The 20,406-nt window shown below is 46.7% G+C and overlaps 1 protein-coding gene across 5 annotated transcripts in view; it reads right to left on the minus strand.

Annotated features, from left to right (window-relative positions):
- Positions 1-20,406, minus strand: part of LOC147700313 (uncharacterized) — a 219,494-nt gene that overhangs the window by 59,329 nt on the left and 139,759 nt on the right. For all 5 annotated transcript variants that reach the window (XM_086935683.1, XM_086935685.1, XM_086935686.1 and 2 more), the window contains one exon: positions 16,188-16,280. In XM_086935683.1, coding sequence (XP_086791809.1) covers positions 16,188-16,280 — 93 coding nt within the window. The remainder of the gene's footprint in view (positions 1-16,187; positions 16,281-20,406) is intronic.

The raw sequence follows: 20,406 nt of genomic DNA on the forward strand, positions 1-20,406 counted from the left end.
TCTCAGGATCCCCCATCTCATCCCGTAGTCCTGGCAGAGACTGCGCCTGGAAAGTACCCTGACAAAGCCTATACAGCATCGTGCTGGATTTATCTCCCCATTGATATATTCTACTTTGTGTAGCCAACCACAACAGACGAGCCTCATCCAGCAGTAGAGAGGTATATGACTGTTGCGTCAGCAGTAGTTGCCCTACGGCATCTGCATCCCCCCCTGTGCTGCACTCCTCCAACTCTCGGACCAGATACGCTGCCTCCTCTATAGCACTCCTATGGGTCTTACGGTCTGCGGCACACCAGGCAATATCTACACCCGGAGCACTGGTTTTAGGGCTTCCCATAGGGTTATGTCATCAGTTTCGGGCCTATCATTATTGTCCCAGTACTGAGCTATGGCCTCTCTCATGTGCGACTGATAACTGTCTTGTTGCAGATGCCATGTGGATAGGCGCCACCTAAAAGGCTGCCGCCTCCTATCTAGTTGCATGTCCATCGCTATAGGGGAATGAATGTGGAATCCACCCTCCCTATCCAGGTTTGGGGAATAAACAGGTAATCAATTCTGGAAAAGGACCTATGGACCGCTGAGACATAGGTGTATTCGCGGCTATGAGTGTGTTGGTATCGCCAGGCATCTATCCAGCCCATCCCCTGCACCATGCCGCTCAGTCTGGTGGGAGTATCCGCTATTGGACCTCCTCCGTGTCGACAACGATCCATTCGCCTATTCATGACATCATTCCAGCCGCCGCCCACTATCGCCAACACATTTGGGATTTCAGCCCAAACATCGAACAGCTTTTCTATGAGCGCCTCTTGCAGCGGGGGCGGGGCATACACACTTCCAAAGACCATGGGTTCATCTCCCACTATTCCCTTAATGAAAACAAATCTGCCGTGTGTATCTACCCATTGTGTCTCATGTACATAAGTCAATCTGCGATGTATCAGGACTGCGACCCCCCGTGACCCTTTCACAAAAACCAGCATGAAATACCTGCTGGTAACCATACCGTTGTAAGCTAAGGGTTTTGGTTCCTAGGAGGTGCGTCTCTTGTAAGAGTAGCACATCCGCCCTCCCCTTTTCCCTAGACGCAATACTGCACCTCTCTTTATTTTATCAAGCACCCCCGCACATTTCAACTCACAACCGCGGGAGGCCTGTCTCGTGGATGTCAGCCGCCATCTATGGGTGGACATTTCAGGGCCCTAGGTGTCTGGAGCCACACACACACATAAAATTTCAACCGGACTCGACTGGACACTGTGCCGATCCCAAATGCCCCAGCCCCACCAACTCCCCCTCCGCTCCCTCCGCTCCAACAACCCCCTTACCCGTCCCTCGCCTCAAACCATACCCACAACTCTCCCACCACCCCCCCTCCCCATACCTCAGCAACATTGAAGTACCTGTCGCGGTATAGACACACTATGCCAATGGATCCCCACCAACTACCCACCCAATCCTAACCTAACCCTTACCCAACTAACTTCGCTAACCTCCGGGGTACGTCCGCCCTCCCATAGGCATCCCCCGACCCAAGGTCCACCTCTATGCATTTACTGTTAAGAAAAGGTTTACGGTGGCGAGTCTCAAGATTTATCTTCGTCCCGGTACAATCATGGTCCGTCAGCAGCCATCCGGGGCCATGCGCCAAAGAGGCACAGAGTAGCACCGGGTCTCAGGGCTTCAGAGTTTGAGAGTCAGCAGCGCTGGTGTCCCCCGTCGCCACATCTTGGGGAGGTGGGTGCTTCTGAGAGCGCGTTCTCCAGTTGCTCCTGCTTCGCGACCTTCGGGGAGTCCTCGGGGGTCCCACCGTGGAGGACGAGTCGGAATCACGGCCCGGAGGGGTATTTACTCTGATTCGGACTGTCTCATCTGTCCAGGCAAAGACCTCCTCTGGAGAGTTAAAGAACTGGATCCGGGACTGGAACACCACCCGTAGGCGGGCCGGATAGAGCAAGGTGTATTGGATTTTAAGGTCTGCAGCAAAGGATTGTCGTTGATGCTGCACCAACTTAGTATAATCCAGGAATATCTGAATTTTGTGGTTCTCGTACATTAGGGGCTACTTTGCGCGCGCCTGTTTCAGGATAGTGTCTCGGTCTTGATAATTGAGTAGTTTGGCGATCACTGGTCGAGGGCGAGCACCCACCAGCGGCTTCGGGAGAAGTGCTCGATGCGCTCGTTCAATTATAAAACAGCGCAAGAGGGACTCTGGGGGGAGCCACCCCTCCAACCACTGGGTTAGGAATGCCTCCATGTTGCCTTTTTCGCTGTTCTCCGGAAATCCCACGAACCGCAGGTTATTCCTCCGGGCCCGCCCTTCTGCATCTTCAGCCCGGAGCGCCAGTCCCTTCTGAATCCCTTCCATGGTGGCCACTTTCTTCTTGAGTCGCCAAATCGTCCTCCACCCCCGTGATTCTGGTTTCAGTTTCAGTGATACGGGCAACAGCATTGCGCAAATCCTGTCGGAGTAAGGTGACATCAGCCCCAACAGCCCCAATTTTGGCAGCCAGCATGTCTCTAGATTGTGTTATAGCCGCCATAAGGGCCGCATTGTCCGGTCCCGATCCCTGTTGACCTCCGGAGGCCCCCGCTCCTCCACTCGGCCCTGTGAATTTGTCGATGGGGCCCTGTTTCGTAGCGCCGCCACTATTGCCGCCCCTCGTCATAATGAGCCTCGGGCACGAGAACAGAGTTCAATCAGGCCGTGGGAGCACCAAGCAATCGCTCTCTCCCCCCAGGGTGGGGTCCACCAATAGGGTCTCCTTCGCCCACTCGAGCTCCATGGGGGCCCGCGTTCTAGCTTCCCAGTAGGCCGGTGTGGCTACTCACAGTGTTGCACCATCTCACTCCCCTCCGACGACACCTCCGGCCATTGGCGCCATTTTCCACATCATGTCCCTCAGCGCCAGAGACACACCCGGCCTCCGTCCGAGATCAAATGTTTGTTCTAAAGTGTTTTGTGCCCCCTGTTGAGGGCTTTCGCCACTAGTTCATGGAGGTATACGCACTCGGCCAGTCCCTGGGCCAGCAGGAGACAAACAGACCCCCCCTCTGCTGTTCCAACCGACGTCGTCTAGACCACTGTCCGAGCCCTGATGCCGGCCACACTCTCTCAGTTCCGATGGGGGGGGGATGAGGGGAGTGGGGGTCTCTCAGTCCCGAGTGGGGGGGGGTCCTACCCCACGGCCCGACTCAGCCGCCAAACGGGGGGACCCGTAGGAGCACTGCCGCAGCCCACAGCCCGAACCGGGCCCACACCGGGCCCACACCAAGCCACCACCTTCAGCCTCACCACGCCACGTCTCAGCGTCTTGGCCTCCGCTGTGAGGGAGGGGGGGGGGGAGGACAAGGACTGGAGCCCCCCAATACTCCCCGACAACCGGGCCCCCGCGGTCCGATTCAACCGCCGAGTGGAGTCTGCCCGTTTCTGAGGGAGTTACCCCTCCCCGTCAATGCCGCTCGCCTCGTAATGGCCGCTTACCCCGCATCCGCCGATGTCGCAGCTCCAGAGCGGCGCTGGGACCTCTCCGCAGTCTCCTGTCAAGTATCTGCCCCCGGCCGGGGTCCGCGGTTTCAGATTGTTTGTGGCCGAAGAATGACGGGGCACACCTCTCTCCGCTGTCCCCAGCGCCGTCGCACTTCCGGCCGGATCTCACCAAACTCGAGGTCCCGGCTCCGGCGTGCGGCGCAAGCCACACCACCACAGGGGCCCAGATCGGCAGACCCAGCGCTCCGGTATCGCCCAAATCGCCACCGGGGCTCCCCCTCCGCCTCCGATAGTCCGTCGCTTAGGCTGGACACTTGTGGGTCGGGGCGATGTAGGATAAATATCAGGATATTGTGCGCGCGGGACGGAGCTCGTTTAGTCCACGTCCGCCATGCTTGCCGCCTTGGCCACGCCCCCGGTGTGTTTTATTTTTAACTATTCAAAAGCAATTGATTAGGAGTGGGAAACATACATATAAAACTACGTTGGTGATGTGTGGTGCCCTCAAGGCTCGATCCTAGCTCTGAGGCTGTTTAATCTATACATGAATCCACTGAGAATCCTACTGCATGTTGTCATTGTTTAAAAGTTGCTACAGGCACACACCAATAGGAATGCCTGGATTAGACATTTCTAAGGCGGACATGAATTCCTTCTTAGAAAAAAAAGTGGAAATTCCTTTAGCTGTGGATCAGTGTTATGAGACAAGATGATGGGAAATGCAAAACATATTATCCACCATTAAACACCTAACTGTATCTCAATAATGCAAATTTAGTTGATCATAAGGTCTGTTGTGAGAATGTCCTTTTTGCAGATAAATTGGAAGCATTAAAGCAGACTCGTTTTCTGGAAAATTGCTTTGAGTGTTAGTTGTTGAATGAATCATATTCAGGAAAAAATGGTTTTTGCATTTGAAAATCAGTTGTTTATATGTAAGCAGTTCAATATATAGGTATCCTTATCTTTACTAGATCAAAAGAATCTCCATCATCGCCTAGCATAAATTAGTTTTGAATGCTTTTAAATCAGCAGTGTTTCAAAGGGCATTTCTCCCCCAGTATCAATTGGCGGGAAGAATGCCGTGGACAGAAATGTATAATGATGCACTGAACTAAGCATTGAAAGTGCTGGCGAACTGTCCATCGAGTCAGGAAGAGTAAATGTAGTTTGAGGAATAGAGTCTGTAATATCTAGAGAATTTAGCTTCTAAATCCCAATCTTGCTAAACTGGAACCAATCAATTAATTAAAAAAGATATTCTGTCCATTGCCAATGACCTTATGGTTTTGTATAAGGACCTCTAAGAAACAGAGGTGACATATAGTGTGGCCTTTTCTATTAAGAGCATATAAACGCCCATGATATTGCGCCACCCCATGATATTGCTCATTCAGGCAAGCTATCCATAAGTTACAATCACCTAATCCTATATAGCGGGCACAAGGAGGGGGTTCACACTTACCACCTCAAAAAGCTCTTCAATAAATATGCCCTTCTGAACCGGAGGATGATAAATCAATAAAATGAAATAATACAACTACGCATGACTACATAAAATAGTAGATTGTCAACTGATTATATAAGAAGAATGTATTGAACATGTCACCTTTCACTTATTTTTCAGTATAACTTCTACTCCTTCCCAACTCTTTGATTTTGGAGGTTTAGGTTTAGACTCCTACAGCTTTTCGCTGGTAGTACTTTATTTAATTCAGGTGCTGTATTCTCACCCAATCAGGTTTAAGTCATTAGTAACATATCTATTTCCTCTCTATCATGTAGACCTCTTATCAGACCAGCTTTGGCCCTGGTGAAGTACTCCTCTTGGCCCCCTCCCACACTTAGAGCACGGCTTCCATTTCAGGCACCTAAAACAACACCTGCCCACTATCATTAAACCCACCAACATCCTGGACACTCCTTGGTACAGAGATTGTACTGGTCTTTAACTTCTTTCATCAAATATTTGTACGACTTTGTCTTATTCTATTTATTGTTTACGTTACTGAACTGCACCAAAATGTATGTACAGAGCACCAGATACTATTAAATAAAACGCGCTTTGCAAAAATAAAATTGATATCACCTGTCTCAATAAATCAACAATATTCAATGAGACTTACGGTGAAGATACATGTGCTCCCTCAAGACAGAGGATCTTATTTGGAGTTTAGACGTTGGGGTACTCTGGCACAAATGTGACAGATTTCTTGTTCGCTGTATTGCAAATGTCGTATAGCCTATGGAGGAAAGATCTGCCATATTTGATGGAGTACCCCATCCGGAAAATTCTAAATAAGACCCTTGTTTCAAAAACCTGTACTGACCTGGAGCGAGAGCAGGGATTTGTACGAGCCAGGGGGTTATGGAACTTGATGGGAAATCATTATGGCTAAATTAAAAAACTACTCTCCACTCTAAATCTCCTTCCTCCAGTTTGTATTGCTCCCACCCTGGTACAGCACTCCATTACACTTTTGCTAGGATTGACTTTTTAAAGTCTACTGTGCATATAGAAGGATTTATGCTCCTTTAACAGAATATATAGGGACAGTTCTGTAACCTCCCCATTACAATACCTAATGGCAAGATAACACCCAGTCTTACCTACGGATCTGTCAAGTAGCTCCTGAATGCAAAACTAAATTGTGACATAAAAGAAACTCATATTTAGAGGTCCCAACTAGGAATCTAAGGCTAGCAAACTAGAACGCCTTTGATGCTATTTGGTTGTGGGTAGGCCTTCGTTCATTCATTGTTCAAGGTCTACCAGTGTTGTACTATGAAACCCTTTCTCTAAAAGGGTCTCTGTTGTATCTGGTGAAAGAGACCAGGGTTAATAGTAAGAATTATGCAACAGAGGACTGTAAGGATATCTATGTAAAATTACTAAGCAAAGGGGAATTTATTAATGTGGAATGTAATCGACATTAATCAATCTAAATCCTACTTTCAATTAAGGTCTTAACTATATGTTCGATAACTAAGGAACAAAATAGGAAATGTCTGAAATGTAGGCTTTTCAACTGCAGCAATTAAATGTTTGTGAAATGAGCTTAAGGCGTAAATTTAAGTTTTGGTTAGACAAAAGTAAGAAATGTGAGGAAGTCCCAATAGGAATAAAAAGCTGTGAATTAATATGTTGTTTCTGCTTTACATAGTTTCATTGTTTTGATGCCAGATGATGATGTCTCTATAATTAGAGTTCTTTTCACTTAATGAGGCTACAATTAAGTAATAATGTATTAGAAGGAGAAGCAGCAAAGAAAGTAGCTTGGTCTAATGATATGTGCAACTTAATTTTCAGTTTATCGTGTTTTGGATGAACATGACATGGAGGTATATGAAGAATTGTTATTATAGGTGTACCAAAGCCTGACTGTACAGCTCACACTACATGTGGATTCGTTTAACTAGCCGACACCGTATTTTACGAGAAAAGGGGTTGTTGCTCTGCACACCAGAAATATTCATGCCTTACTGCAAGACTAGAGTTCAACTGCCTCCCTTGTAAGCTCACAAAGCTAGGCTTTTTTCCTTCAAAAGACCACAACATCAGTGAACAGCAAAAGAAGACATGTCACAGTAACAAACATTGAGTCTTCCAGCTATCACTTGAATGAAAGAGGGAGAAACAATTGTCTTTGCTCAGCCAAAGATCTTTTCTTGTTTTCAGTGGGAGAAGAAGCATAAATCATTGCAGCCTGAAGTCCCATTCATGTGCAGTTGTTACGTTCAACTGCAGGGATTAAATTGATGACATTAATATTTATATTTCTTTTGGTAAAATATTCTCCTGACTAAGATCGGGATTTTAAAAATCTGCTCACTGCTAGTTTTATGAAATGAAAGGAAAATGCTACTTACCTAGTAAGCATCTGTTCTTGGCATGTAGAGTTTTTTTTTTAAACTTTATTTTTCAGTTTTATATTGTACAGACATTTAACACCTCCCCCAATTGGCATCAAAATAGCACGTACACACATCGACTGGCTCATTAAGGCACTTTCGTTGACTAGAGGCCGCACCGAGATACATGATCACCCAGAAGACATAGCAGAATAACATACAAGAAACAAGCATCCTTGTGAGTACTTAACCAGTCCCTATACTACACCGTATACTAGCTGTAGCTTAGGGGGCTCCCCCGGCCTCCTCCTCAGATCCGGATCCCTGCGGTGAGAATAGCTCTCCACTCGTCCCTTCTGAGTCGCTGTGGGAAGTGTGTCCCCGTACCCCCCAATCCTGTCGCACACATGGCTCGCCAGGCCAGTAGGCCCTCTTGTAATTTCTCATCCCGCCTACAGCTCTGCATATGTGTTTCCTCTGCTAGGGACGATTCCCGCACATCCCTGATCCACGTGGGTATCTCCGGGGCCCTCTGGCCCATCCAAGTGATAGCCACCCTGCGTCTGGCCAGCACCAACATCAATTGTCTTAATCTATAGGACAGATTTCGTTTCTTCGGCCGAGGGACCAGCGCCAACAGGCACTGCAAAGATGTCAGTGTGATACGGAGTCACGTTGTGGCCAGTATGTGTTCTACTACTTTCACCCACAAACTCTGGATTAGCGGGCAGTCCCAAGCCAAGTGCAGGAACCCTGCCCCCTCTGCGCAACATCTGGGACAATTATCTCCCCTGTCTGGGGAGTAACGCTTCAATAAGATCGGAGTGAGGTAGGTGCGGTGCAGGAAATTAAAATGTATTAATTTAAAGTGTGCATTACAAGATACCTTCTGTGTTAGGGCCCCTATTAGCTTACGCTGCCCCTGGTCCAGTGGTGTGCCTAATTCCGCTTACCAAGCCGCCCACGCCGGTGGCACCGGCGGGGCTGAGTCCTGACGCATGGCAGCATATAGTAGGGAAATAAGTCTACGTCCCCTGCCACAAGACAGTAGAATATTCAAGGTGTGAGTCGTCGGGGGCACCTCTGGATATTGAGCCCAAAGCGACTGCACTACATCGCGCGGCCCCCGATAATGCAGGTACTGCCCTCTACGAAGACCGAAGGCCTCCTCCGCTTGTTCGTAGGTCAAAAAGGTCTCGGTGGGGTATAAGTCGGCCAGGGACTCACAGCCCCCCTCCCGCCAGGCCCGAAAGGACATATGTTGTTCCATTGTCACCATGGGCGCCAGGATACAAATCGGAAGGTCCCTGTGGAAGGGCGCCGTCCGCAACACCCTCTCAATGAATCGGTGCCAAACGCTCGCCGTATGTCTCACGATGTAGGGCAAAGTCTCACTTACCCCCCTAGCCCGCATCAAAGCCACCCCCCGTAGCTTCTGTAACGTCGCTCTACCCGCCAATAGCTGCGTCTCCCAAATGTCTGCATCCGCAAACCATCTGTCAGCCGGTAGCAGCTGCGCAGCATAATAATACAAATCAAAGCGCTGGGCCTCTAGGCCTCCCTCTTCATAGGAGCGCACCGGGGGGAGTTATATAGGATACAAATCCAGCGGCAAAAGTTGGGGCCCAAGCCCATCGCTCGGAGGACTTCTTGCAAGTAACTCCAGTCTACTGTATCGAATGCCTTGACAAGGTCAACGGACACGAGCACCGTCTGGTCTTCCGACCCCTGGACCTCAAGTGTGATGTGATTCAAGCGCTGTAGGTTCATGGCTGTGTTTCGCCCTGGAATAAAGCCGAATTGTCAAGATTTTCACATCTGTTTAAATCATGGTAATAGGACGATACGCGGAAGGGTCGAGTTTGTGTCCCCCCCCCCCCCCCCCCCCACCCCCCCGGTTTAAGGATCATGCAAATCTCCCCACTGGACATGCTCTGCGGGAGAGACCCATTCTCAAAGGCCTTGGCAAAGACCTGTACGAGGAGACGCGACAACGTGTCTCCGAACTCGCGTTAAAACTCCGGCGGGAATCCATCACTTCCCAGGCGACTTCACGCGCGGCAGGCGAGCGGGCCAGAGCTGCCCGCACCTCACCCAACGTTAGTGCGAGATCCAGTTCCTCCTGGTCCGCTGTGAAGAGGGATGGGAGGGTCAGTCCCTGCAGATAAGGGGAATAAGAAACCGTGGATATGCCTGGGTCCGCAGTGTGTACCAGCTGAAGGTGTGATCTGAGGGTCTCGAGAATTGCACGCTCCGAATGCACCACGTCCCCATGGGAGTCTCGCAGAGCCACGATACGTTCCGGGGTCTGCTCTTTTTGAAGGATCCATGCCAATAGCCGTCCCGACTTGTCCCCTTCCACTATGGAGCCACTACCTATATTGGCCTAAGGTATACTTATCCAGTCGGTCCAGAATATCATGGACCTTACCAAGGGCCGTGTGCTCCTTCTCCCTCTGCAGGTCATCCGAGGATGCCACTGCTTGGACATTTACTAGTACCTCCTCTGCCGCCCGCAGATCCTGTAGAAGCTGCTTCCAGTCTCCGTACGTGAGTCCCATACAGGCTCCCCTCACCACCGCCTTTAGGGCCTCCTATTTGGTGGCCAACGACAGGCTCCCCTCCTCCCAATTAAGGTCCACATAGTCCCCGAGGACCATCTCCACATGCGCCTTCCCCCCCTGGTCCCCGAGGATATCCACCGGAAACCTCCAAGTATGTGGGCGGGAAACCGGGGTTCCCCATCGTACCAGGCATGCCACTGGGGAGTGGTCGGATAGAAAGCGTGCCTGGTATGTCACTTCTATGGACATGTTAGTATCCGCATTAGCAACTAAAACCCTATCGAGGCGACTGTATGTGTTATGAGTGGGGGAAAAACAGGTGTAAACTTGCAGAGTCTGGTTTGTCTGTCGCCAAATATCGACGGCCCGTATATTCTCCATGACCTCCTGAAGCAGGGCAGTCATTCAGGGTTTTGTGCCCTCCCATGGTGGGGACCTATCGAGGACCGGGTCCAGAACACAATTGAAATCCCCCATCCAAAGAATTGGAGCCCCCAAATCATAAATCAGGACGTCTTGGAGAGCCTGAAAAAAGCCTGGTTCATCCACATTAGGTGCATATGTATTCATAAGGACAATGTTCCTACCATCTAATTTTGCTCTGAAGAGCAGGTAGCTGCCCTGAATGTCTGCTTCTTCATACTGGACTGCGAATGGGACCCCGGGCGCGACCCAAATCAACACCCCTCTAGCATATGTAGAATAAGAGGAGCGGAATACCTGACCCCGCCAGGAATGTAGAGCTTTAGATTCACATGCTTTGCATACTCCTGCCATCTAGTGTTGGGTTCGGATGTTTGCAAGTTGGTTTTCTTAGAAGAAGTCTTTCCTGTCATGAGGTACGTGACTCCTCCTTTCGGTGATAGTGCGCAGGGGCATCGACTCCATTGTTAGATTCTATTCCCGCAGAGGGTGAGGATGGAGTTAGTAAGAGTAGAATAGAGATGTCCATGCGCATGTATCCAAGTAAGATATTACTGCAACAGGTACAGGTGTCCGGGGAGGCGGGTGGGTGCATGTGAATCCCCAGCTCTACATGCCAAGAACAGATGCTAACTGGACAAGTAGCATTTTCCCTTCGAGGCATGTGGGGTGAAAATCACATGCTTTGTATAGACTATACAGCGGTATTCTCCCAAAGCGGTGGCTAACCTGTAGTTGTTGCAGTCGTCTGAAAAAGTGTTTGAAGAACTGCCTGGCCTACATTTGCTTGTCTTCTGGCTAACACATCTAGTTTTGTAAATGTGTGTTGTGTAGACCATTTTGCAGCCTTACAGATGTCCGCTATGGGAATGTTTCCTAACAAAGCCATAGAAGCCCTTAGTTTGCGGTAGAATGCGCTCTAGGGGGAACTGGCAGAGTCATCTTTGCTTTTGCCTAGCATGTTTGAATACATTTGACTATCCACCAAGCAATACCGGATTTAGAAATGGGATTGCCTTTGTGTGGAGGAGAAAAAGCCACAAAGAGTTGTTTAGTTTTACGAAATGATTTTGTCCCTCCTATGTAATAGAGCAATGCTTGTTTAACATCTAAGGTGTGTAGAACTTGTTCTGCCACTGAATCTGGTTCAGGAAAGAATACAGGCAACTCAACAGATTGGTTGATGTGGAAGGCATATACCACTTTAGTTAGGAATTTGGGGTTAGCGCGAAGAACCGCTTTGTTGTGATGTACTTGGAAGAATGATTCTTCTATGATTAGTGCCTGTAGCTCACTCACTGTCCTCAGTGATTTAATGGCAATGAGGAATGCAACTTTCAAGTGAGAAATTGCAGTTCACACTTATGCAATGGCTCGAAGGGTGGACCCATTAGTCTTGTAAGGACAATAATTATGATTCCACGCTGGGGTAGGTCGAAGTCTGGGTGGAATAACTTGAGTCCTAACATAAAAGCCTTGATAACAGGTACTCTGAGAAGGGACAGATGCTGTCTATTTTGGAGGTACGGAGCTATCACAGCTAAATGTAGGCTTATGGATGTGTACGCTAATCCTATTTGCTGTAAATGAAGTAAATAAATAATGTTTTGAACGGAAGCATCTAAAGGGTTGATATGGTTGTTATTACAATATATAAAAAACTGCTTCCATTTTGCTGCATAGCAACCTCTTGCAGTAAGTCTTCTGGCCTCTTTAATGATATTCATATAGCCTGGTGGTAGATTCAGATAACCAAACTCTATGATTTCAGGTGCCAGATTGCAAGGTTGAGATGTCTGGGATCTGGATGTCTTATCTCTCCATGGCTCTGGGTGAGGAGACTTGATGTGAGATGTAGTTTTTGATGAGGAACTACTGAGAGTTCCAACAGGGTAGTGAAGGAGTAGTTTCTTACCTGTAACTCCAGTTCTGTAGTAGGGGTATCTCTGTTATAGTCATAATCTAGTGAATAGTCCCGCCCAATTGCGGGGACCCCGGAGCAATCAAAAATAATCTCTTAAGCTGTCTTCTTTGCAATCCTGCATAGACACTTAAGAGAAAATCAAAGACAAATAATGCAGCCTATAACCACAAGGCTACACTGGCCAGCACTTCAACTTAAATCGAAAAGGATAGCCAAATAAAATCAAATTTTAAACATATCACCAAGTTTCACTCATAGAGAAACTTCCCTTCACCAAAACCCTTGAAATGATAAAGAGGAAGGGTTGGACAGACAAGCCCCCATAGGCTGCCATTGTGAGTCTGGAAAAGGGATACCGTGCCTTTAAGGAACTCTCCAGAGACCCTCGGTATCCCAGGGTGCACAGCCAAAGTCCTTTTACTTTCAGGTATTTTTGACGATGTATATAGCAAGGCCTGTAGCATACAGTACATTATCATTTTCTCCACTGGGGAGGAGGGCGGGCGCGTAGGACTATAACAGGGATACCCCTACTACAGAACTGGAGTTACAGGTAAGAAACTACTCCTTCTGTAGTAGAGGATCTCTGTGTATAGTCATAATCTAGTGAACAGAATGGCAAGCCCATTCAAAAAACCAAAACCAGTGGTGGAAGAAAAAGACAACACCACTACTGTGCAAACAGATTTCTTAACGAAGCCTGCCCAACCTGAGCACCTGTCCTGGCATCAGAGTACAGACAGTAGTGTTTAGCAAAGGTATGGACCGACTTCCAAGAGGCGGCCCTGCAGATATCTGCAATGGGAACATTATGTAGCAAAGCTGTTGTAGCTGCTTTGCCCCTAGTAGGATGAGCCTTAGGCTTACCCCCTAGGGTCTTGTTAGCTTTCCGATAACATAACTGAATACAGGACACCATCCACCTCGAGATACACTGTTTAGAGGTGGAAATACCAGTCCTGACTGATCCATAATTGAAAAACAATTGGTCAGACCTACGAATGTCCTTGGTTTTGTCCAAGTAGAATATTAACACCCTTCTGACATCCAGGGAATGAAGAGATCGTTCCGCTGGAGTGGAAGGATTCTGGAAAAACGTAGGTAAAAGTTATAGTCTGATTGACATGAAAATCTGAAATCACCTTAGGAAGGAACTTAGGGTGAGAATGCATCACAAACTTAGAAGCATGAAAAACAGTATAAGGCTCTTGACAACACAATGCCTGAATTTCACTCACCCTGCGGGCCGACGTAATGGCCACAAGGGAGGCCGCCTTCCATGACAAGTGCTGCAGTGAAGTCTTATGAATAGGTTCAAAAGGTTCCTTCATCAGCCTGGACAGCACCACATTCAGCTCCCATGAAGGCGAAGGATGCCGGACAGGAGGAAACACCTTCTTCAATCCTTCCAGAAAATCTTTAATCACAGGGATCTGGAAGAAGGATGTCTGTGAAGGGCATTTCCTATAAGCAGTTAATGCTGCGAGGTGAACCTTAATAGAATGAAAATTAAGGCCAGATTGAGCCAAATGCAAAAGGTTAGGAAGTATGACATCCTCCTTGCAGGTTGTCGGATCATAGTTCTTGGACGTGCACCAGATGCAGAACCTCTTCCACTTATAGGCATAGGAAGTCCTAGTGGAAGGAAGCTTAGCCTCCTTGAGTATGTCCATGCAATCGGCAGGCAAATTCAGGTGTCCATATTGCACTATCTCAGGAGCCATGCCGCCAAACACAAGGACAAGAGGTTGGGGTGCACCATCTGCCCCCCGAACTTTGTGAGAAGGTCCGGCTGACATAGTAGCCGCAGGTGGGGTAGGAGAGACCTGTGAAGCAGGTCCGTGAACCACCACTGCCGGGGCAATTCCAGAGCAATGAGGATCATCCGTGATCTGGACTGAGACAGCTTGATGAGCACCGCCGGAATCAGGGGAATGGGTGGAAAGGAGAGCAGAAAGCTGTTCGACCAGCTGATCCATAGTGCGTTCCCCAGAGTCCCCGGTTGGTAATACTTGGAGGCGAAGTCTTGGCATTTTCTGTTTTCGGCGGTGGCGACCAGATCTACGTCTGGAGTGCTCCACCCGTAGAAGATGTCTCCTAGTACCTCGTCGTTTAGAACCCACTCGTGGTTTTCTTGCACTAGCCTGCTGAGTGCGTCCGCTGAGCATTCTGCACACCTGGCAGATGGGTCGTAGTTATCGTCAGTTCTCTGGCCAACAGCCAGTGCCAGATCGCCTGCGCTTCTTGTGACAGTGTGCGCGATCTCGAGCCCCCCTGCTTGTTGAGGTAATACATCGTGGTCGTATTGTGGGTCTGTACAAGCAAGGAGTTGGTCTGGAAGGACGGATAAAGGCCTTCAGTGCCAAGTGAACAGCTCTGAGTTCCAGGAAATTGATGCGATACTTGGATTCCGCAGGGGACCACGTTCGCTGGATCAGCAGATGGTCTGAATGCGCTCCCCTGCCGTGGAGGGAAGCATCCGTGATGATAGTCTGGATGAGAATGTCCTTGTGAAATGGAACCCCTTTGAGGAGATTCCCTGAAGATACCCAGAAAGGGACCATCTCACAGGGAAAACCAGGACGGGTTCCCCAGCGGTCTACAGCGCCATGACACTCGGGTAGAGTAACAGTGCGCTTTACAAGAATCCCACATTTATGAAGATCAAGATCGATGATTTCTGAAATGGTACGCGGAGAATGGGAAACGTGATCGGATAACAATACCGAAGAGGGTATTGGAGTGCGCACCGAGGGGAACCAGAGAAACGGTGTCGAACTGGAGTGCCGCAATTCACGTCCGAACACAATGGCGGAAAAAAAACAATCTAATAATGGAGTCGATACCCATGTGCACTATCACCGAAAGGAGGGGTCATCTACCCCGTGACTGGAAAGACTTCTTCGAAGAAAAAAACTTGCAAACATCCGGACCCAACACTAGATGGCACGTGTATGCAAAGCATGTGATCTACAGCTCACATGCTTCGAACATAACGTTTAAATAGTTTGAATGAAATAGATTTTAACTATTATGCTGTGGTGTAGCACATGAAATGAGAGCTGTAGTATTTGTGTTATTGTTATTTGGTGGGGCTTTGATGAAGTAGGGTAGTACTAACTTTAAAGTGCTGCACATAGAGAATTGATTTTAAAGCGGTGGTTTTGCCTGTGCTTGCTACAGATAAAGGATAAAGATAAAGGATAAAGAGTGGTTAGCATTGTCAGGAGTTCAGCAAGTATCGCCAACGGATGACTGATACTCCCTTTCCCACCATAATCCTTAACGCAACATGAGATGCACACCAAGGTACCCAGAAGGAAATGTTCAACTTGTACGCTCAGCAACAGCCAAGCACAGCAGGTGTTCAGCTTGAACGCATGCACCATTACAACAGTTTGAGCCCTCAGCCCTAAACTGGCCTTTGTGTTCATCTGTCTGCTGCACAGCCTCACATTCTGTGGCCTTGAGTCAACGGAGGATTCATGTTAAAAAGAAAAAAGACATAGCATGACAGGTCACACACAAGTGTATATTTAAAATATGGATACTAGAGATGGTGACCTGCAGTCACATTACACTTCATGTGAAATATAGACAGAGCCCTCACACTAGAATATGCATATTTCTCATTAGGAAAGGCTTATCTTCTTTGGGTTTTGTTATTATAAAATGTGAACATTTTATTTATATGTTGAGGATGATGTGTCCCTCCAAAATTCCAAACATCACTTCTAGTTTTTTAGCTCAAATGCACAGTTCACATCAGTTTTGTAGTTGCAGTTAGGAGTGAATAATAATGTTTGTTTGCACAGGCTCAGTGCTGGGTTGTTTCCTAGCTAGGATTCTCCCTTTTAAACACAAACAAATTACAAGTTAATCTACTGCTCTCCCCTCCCTCAACAAACAATTAACAAAGACAACTCACCCAGATTGCTTCCTTCATCTCCAGTCTCCTGCTGAAAAGGTGTTCTGTTGTCTGTAGTATTTTGTCTCATCCCAGAAACAGCAACTGGATCACCTGTCAGACAGATTGAATAATATGTAATGTAATGTATTTAAACATCATTCATATAGCACTCTGTTACTCCGGTGAGTGTCCTGGCGCTATGCATCAGAGGTGTGAAGTTAACTGAGTGACCTCACTCCTAGTTTTGATTAAAAAGCCAAGTTTTCGATTTCTTACGGGACTGGGAGGTGGCGGAAATTTTCTGTAACTCCAAAGGAAGTTTGTTTCAGAATAAAGGTCCTAAAAATGAAAAAGGTCTGCCTCTCGTCCTGGACCGCTGGATCTTTGGAATTTTGGCCAAAAAGAGGTTGGTTTAGGGGCAAGCATGAAAAATGAAAACCTACCAGAATGATGGAGAGCCCTATTTACTGGCAGTAGGGTCTTAAAAAGAATCCTCTACATTGTCTCATTTCAGAAGATCATGTGTTCAACATACTAAAACCACAACCTCCAATGGACAGGAATTATCAAGCTTCTCTCCACGGTTAGAAAAGAGACCAACGACTGAACAGACACAAACACTGTAGCAGACTTGAACAGCTTTAGTCTGTCCAGTCTAGCAGGAATGAGACCTAGATATGAAGACTGAAAGAAGGGCTGGATTGTGAGAGTCTGAAGTACAACACTGTTTGAGATTCCCAATGGTGTCGCAAATTGCATGCCTCATCAATACTCATGAGGAAAGCGCAATTTGCGACCCCATTAAGATCGCTAACACTCACAGGGATGGTGGCCTGCTGGGGTCAGCAGACCACCATGTCTGTGACTGCTTTTTCAATGAAAGTTTTTTTTTTTTTTAAATGCAGCCCGTTTTCCCTCAAAGGAAAAAGGGGTTCATTGAAAAAAAGTAAAAAGAAACTTTTCAGTTCCATTTTTTACGGGCAGGCAGTGGTCCAAGGATAAAAATATTTTCACACCCATTCACAAAGTGGAAGGGGTCCCCAGGGGACCCCTTCCCATTTGCGAGTGGCTTGCCACCCATTTGATATCTGTGGTAAACTGCAAATGTATTGCAACCGCAAATGCGGTCACAAAACAAACATACATTGCAGTCAGACTCGCTATTAGGAAGGGACGCCCTTGGCACGCCCCTTCCGAATAGCGAGTCGCAAGCCATATTTTGCGAGTCGCTAATAAGTTAGCGAGTCGCAAAAAATATTTGTACATGGGGCTTCCCAATTTTGTGGTCGCAAACGGGCCGATTTCCTGTTTGCGACTGCAAAAACTGGTTGTACCTCTGTCCCCAAATTTCACAAATGCCAGTAGTAGAATTGTTCACGGGGTGCATAGAGAGCCTTTAAGTCATGCAGCGATCTACCTTTGTCATGAACCTAGCCACTGTTAAGTGAGGGTGGATTGGGGTAGGTCACCACAGATAAAAACTTGTTAGGAAATAGGCATAATTGATGCAGATTAAAGAAAAAAAAAGCAGAACTTTTGCCAGAAAATAAATAGGTTTTAGAAACAAATGTAAACGGATGTTAAGGGTCACAAAATAGCATACCTTGACATCTACCAACATAATTCCTCTGCAGCAGGAACGAAAATGGAACTTACCGATCTGTTCGTGGCATGTAGTGTTGTAAAATGCACATGATGTGCATACTCCTGCCATCTAGTGTTGGGTCCTTTTCTTCAGAAAAATCATCTTAAGACGACTGCACCAAAACTATATATTCAAACGTTTTTTTCTAAAGCTTATTTTGCATCAGCCCCGGCGGCAATAAGGGGGGGATTGTCATCTACTTTGCACAATGGTTAGATTGGGAACTTGTTCAAATCCAGAGCGATCCGCATGGTAGATGGATATGGGTTACTGCTAAGGTAAACGGTAATATATTGAATTTCGGGAATTATTATGCACCAGTTGTAGATGACACTACAGCTATTAGGAAGATCAATGATATAGCTAGAGGGGCGCTGGGTCCAATAATTTTTGGTGGTGATTTTAATTTTGTTCAAGACCTGGTAATGGACACATCAAATAAAACCAAGAAACAACTGAAGCCAAGGACCCAAAAAGTTATAGATGTAATAAAACATTATCAATAAGTTGATCCTTGGCGCAAGGGTCACAGGGAAACTATGCAATATACTTATTATTACCGCCAATACCAGTCTGCCTCCCGCATTGATTTCTTTTTAATATCAAATTCTTTGATTTGTTTGAATGCTGAGATATAGGCTAACTCTTTCAGACCACTCGCTGGTAAAAACTTAAATTGATCTAGAGTTAGTAAGGAGGGGAAAATCCAGGTGGCAGATGGATAGACTTCTCTTAACCAACCCACAATGGACGAACAGCATGTGAGAATGGATCAAAGAGTTTTTTCAGGTTAACAAGGGTACTGCAATGCTCTTTTCTAACTGGGGGGCCTTTAAGGCCTCAGTATGAGGGCAAACAATCGCCTATATGTCTGAGCAAACAAGGATTCGTAAGCTGAATGCCAGCAAGCAGTAGATGTAGCCTTGTTAAGTAAAAACTGCTTCTTTGGGGGGAGGACATTTAGCTAAGGAACAATTAAGGAAAGCAAAACAGGAGTTAAGGAAGTTTATTTGTAATGAAGAAATAAATAATTCACAATCATACCAGCAGAGAGTTTATGAGGAAAGCCAAATGATAGCAATTTTTTTGCATGGATTACTAATGTAAATTAAGAAGCAGCAGTAATTGATGAAATTGTGTTTTTGGGACACAGATCTTAGTATCCGAAAAAGATACAATTGCAAAAATATTTTTAGATCATTATATTGAACTTTATACAACTGATTATCAGGTATCAAAGCAAGACATTCAGGAATACTTCAAAGATATAAAACTCCCTCAGATCCTTAGTGGGCAGAAAGAAGCATTGATTGCAGATATTTCTGCAGCTGAAATTGTTTAGGCCTTAGCTTCAATGCCAGGAGGTAAGGCCTGCGGAAATGATGGCCTTCCGACTGAATTTTATAAGATATTCTCGGAAGAGCTAGTACCATTCTTGCGCGAGCTTTCTAACTATGCCCAGGCGGGAGGTGATATTCCAGCAGCTTTTAAGGAATCCTCCATAGTTAGCTTTGTAAAGAAGGGGAAAAACCCCAGAGACACCAGTTCATATAGGCCAATTAGTCTTCTAAACGCACACTATAAAATCCTGATGAAAATTTGGCTAATCGATTCACTCCAATGGCCAGATCAAACCGGGTGCGTAGGACGGATGGTCTATGTATTCTAATACCAGCGATTTAGTTCAAACGATTGACATTTTCAATATTAAATCTAATACCAGCTCTAATAGTGATTGTCAAGGCAGAGAAGGCATTCGATTTTGTAAACTGGGGTGTCCTATTTTATGGTCTCAAAAGATTTGGTTTCCCCCCAGATTGTTTCCATGTTTCAGAATATATTTCGAGGGGCTTAGGCGCAGTTTAGAATAAACTCCAATCTGGCAGGCACAATAGATATAAGATAGGGAACCCGTCAGGGGTGCCCCTTATCCCAGATATGGTTTACTTTTTTTTTTATTGAACCCTGGGCTGTTAGGATTCGTGACAATACAGAGATAAAAACTCCAATGGCCGGAATGTCAAAACTAAAAGTATTTGCAGTTGAAGTTATATTGTACCTTAAACCTGAAAGACAAAATATTGGTGTAGGAGAGTAGGATATGCTCCTTATAGTTCCCCATACTTTTTGCTGATGTTTCACTGTTTTCGACTTTAGACTGCGGTACTGATTAGCAGGACCCCAGTCAGACTACCTGCTTTCTCCTCTAAATTGATTGCATAAACTTTAGGTACACTCCAGATTGGATTCTGTTGTACCCTTATCAGTCCCTAGTATATGGTATACTATGTACCCAGGGCATAGGTACTCCAGAGGCCTCTCAGGGGCTGCGCATGTATTATGCCACCCCTGGGAGACCATTCAAAATGACACCACAGTTCTACTACAGCCGCCTGTGTAAGGTGGTGCATGCACCCCTTACCTATATATAGGTTCACTATATCTATCCTATATCACAGCATATATAAACCTATCAGACACCCCTATAGCAGGCCTTATCAATCCTGAAGGCAGGGTGGTGGGTTTTATGTGAGAGGGTGCTCCTGCATGAGCAGAGCCCCTCTACAGTCTTCGGAACCTATATTCGCGGTT

This window comes from Lissotriton vulgaris, chromosome 8, assembly GCF_964263255.1.
Source record: "Lissotriton vulgaris chromosome 8, aLisVul1.2, whole genome shotgun sequence".
NCBI lineage: Eukaryota > Metazoa > Chordata > Amphibia > Caudata > Salamandridae > Lissotriton > Lissotriton vulgaris.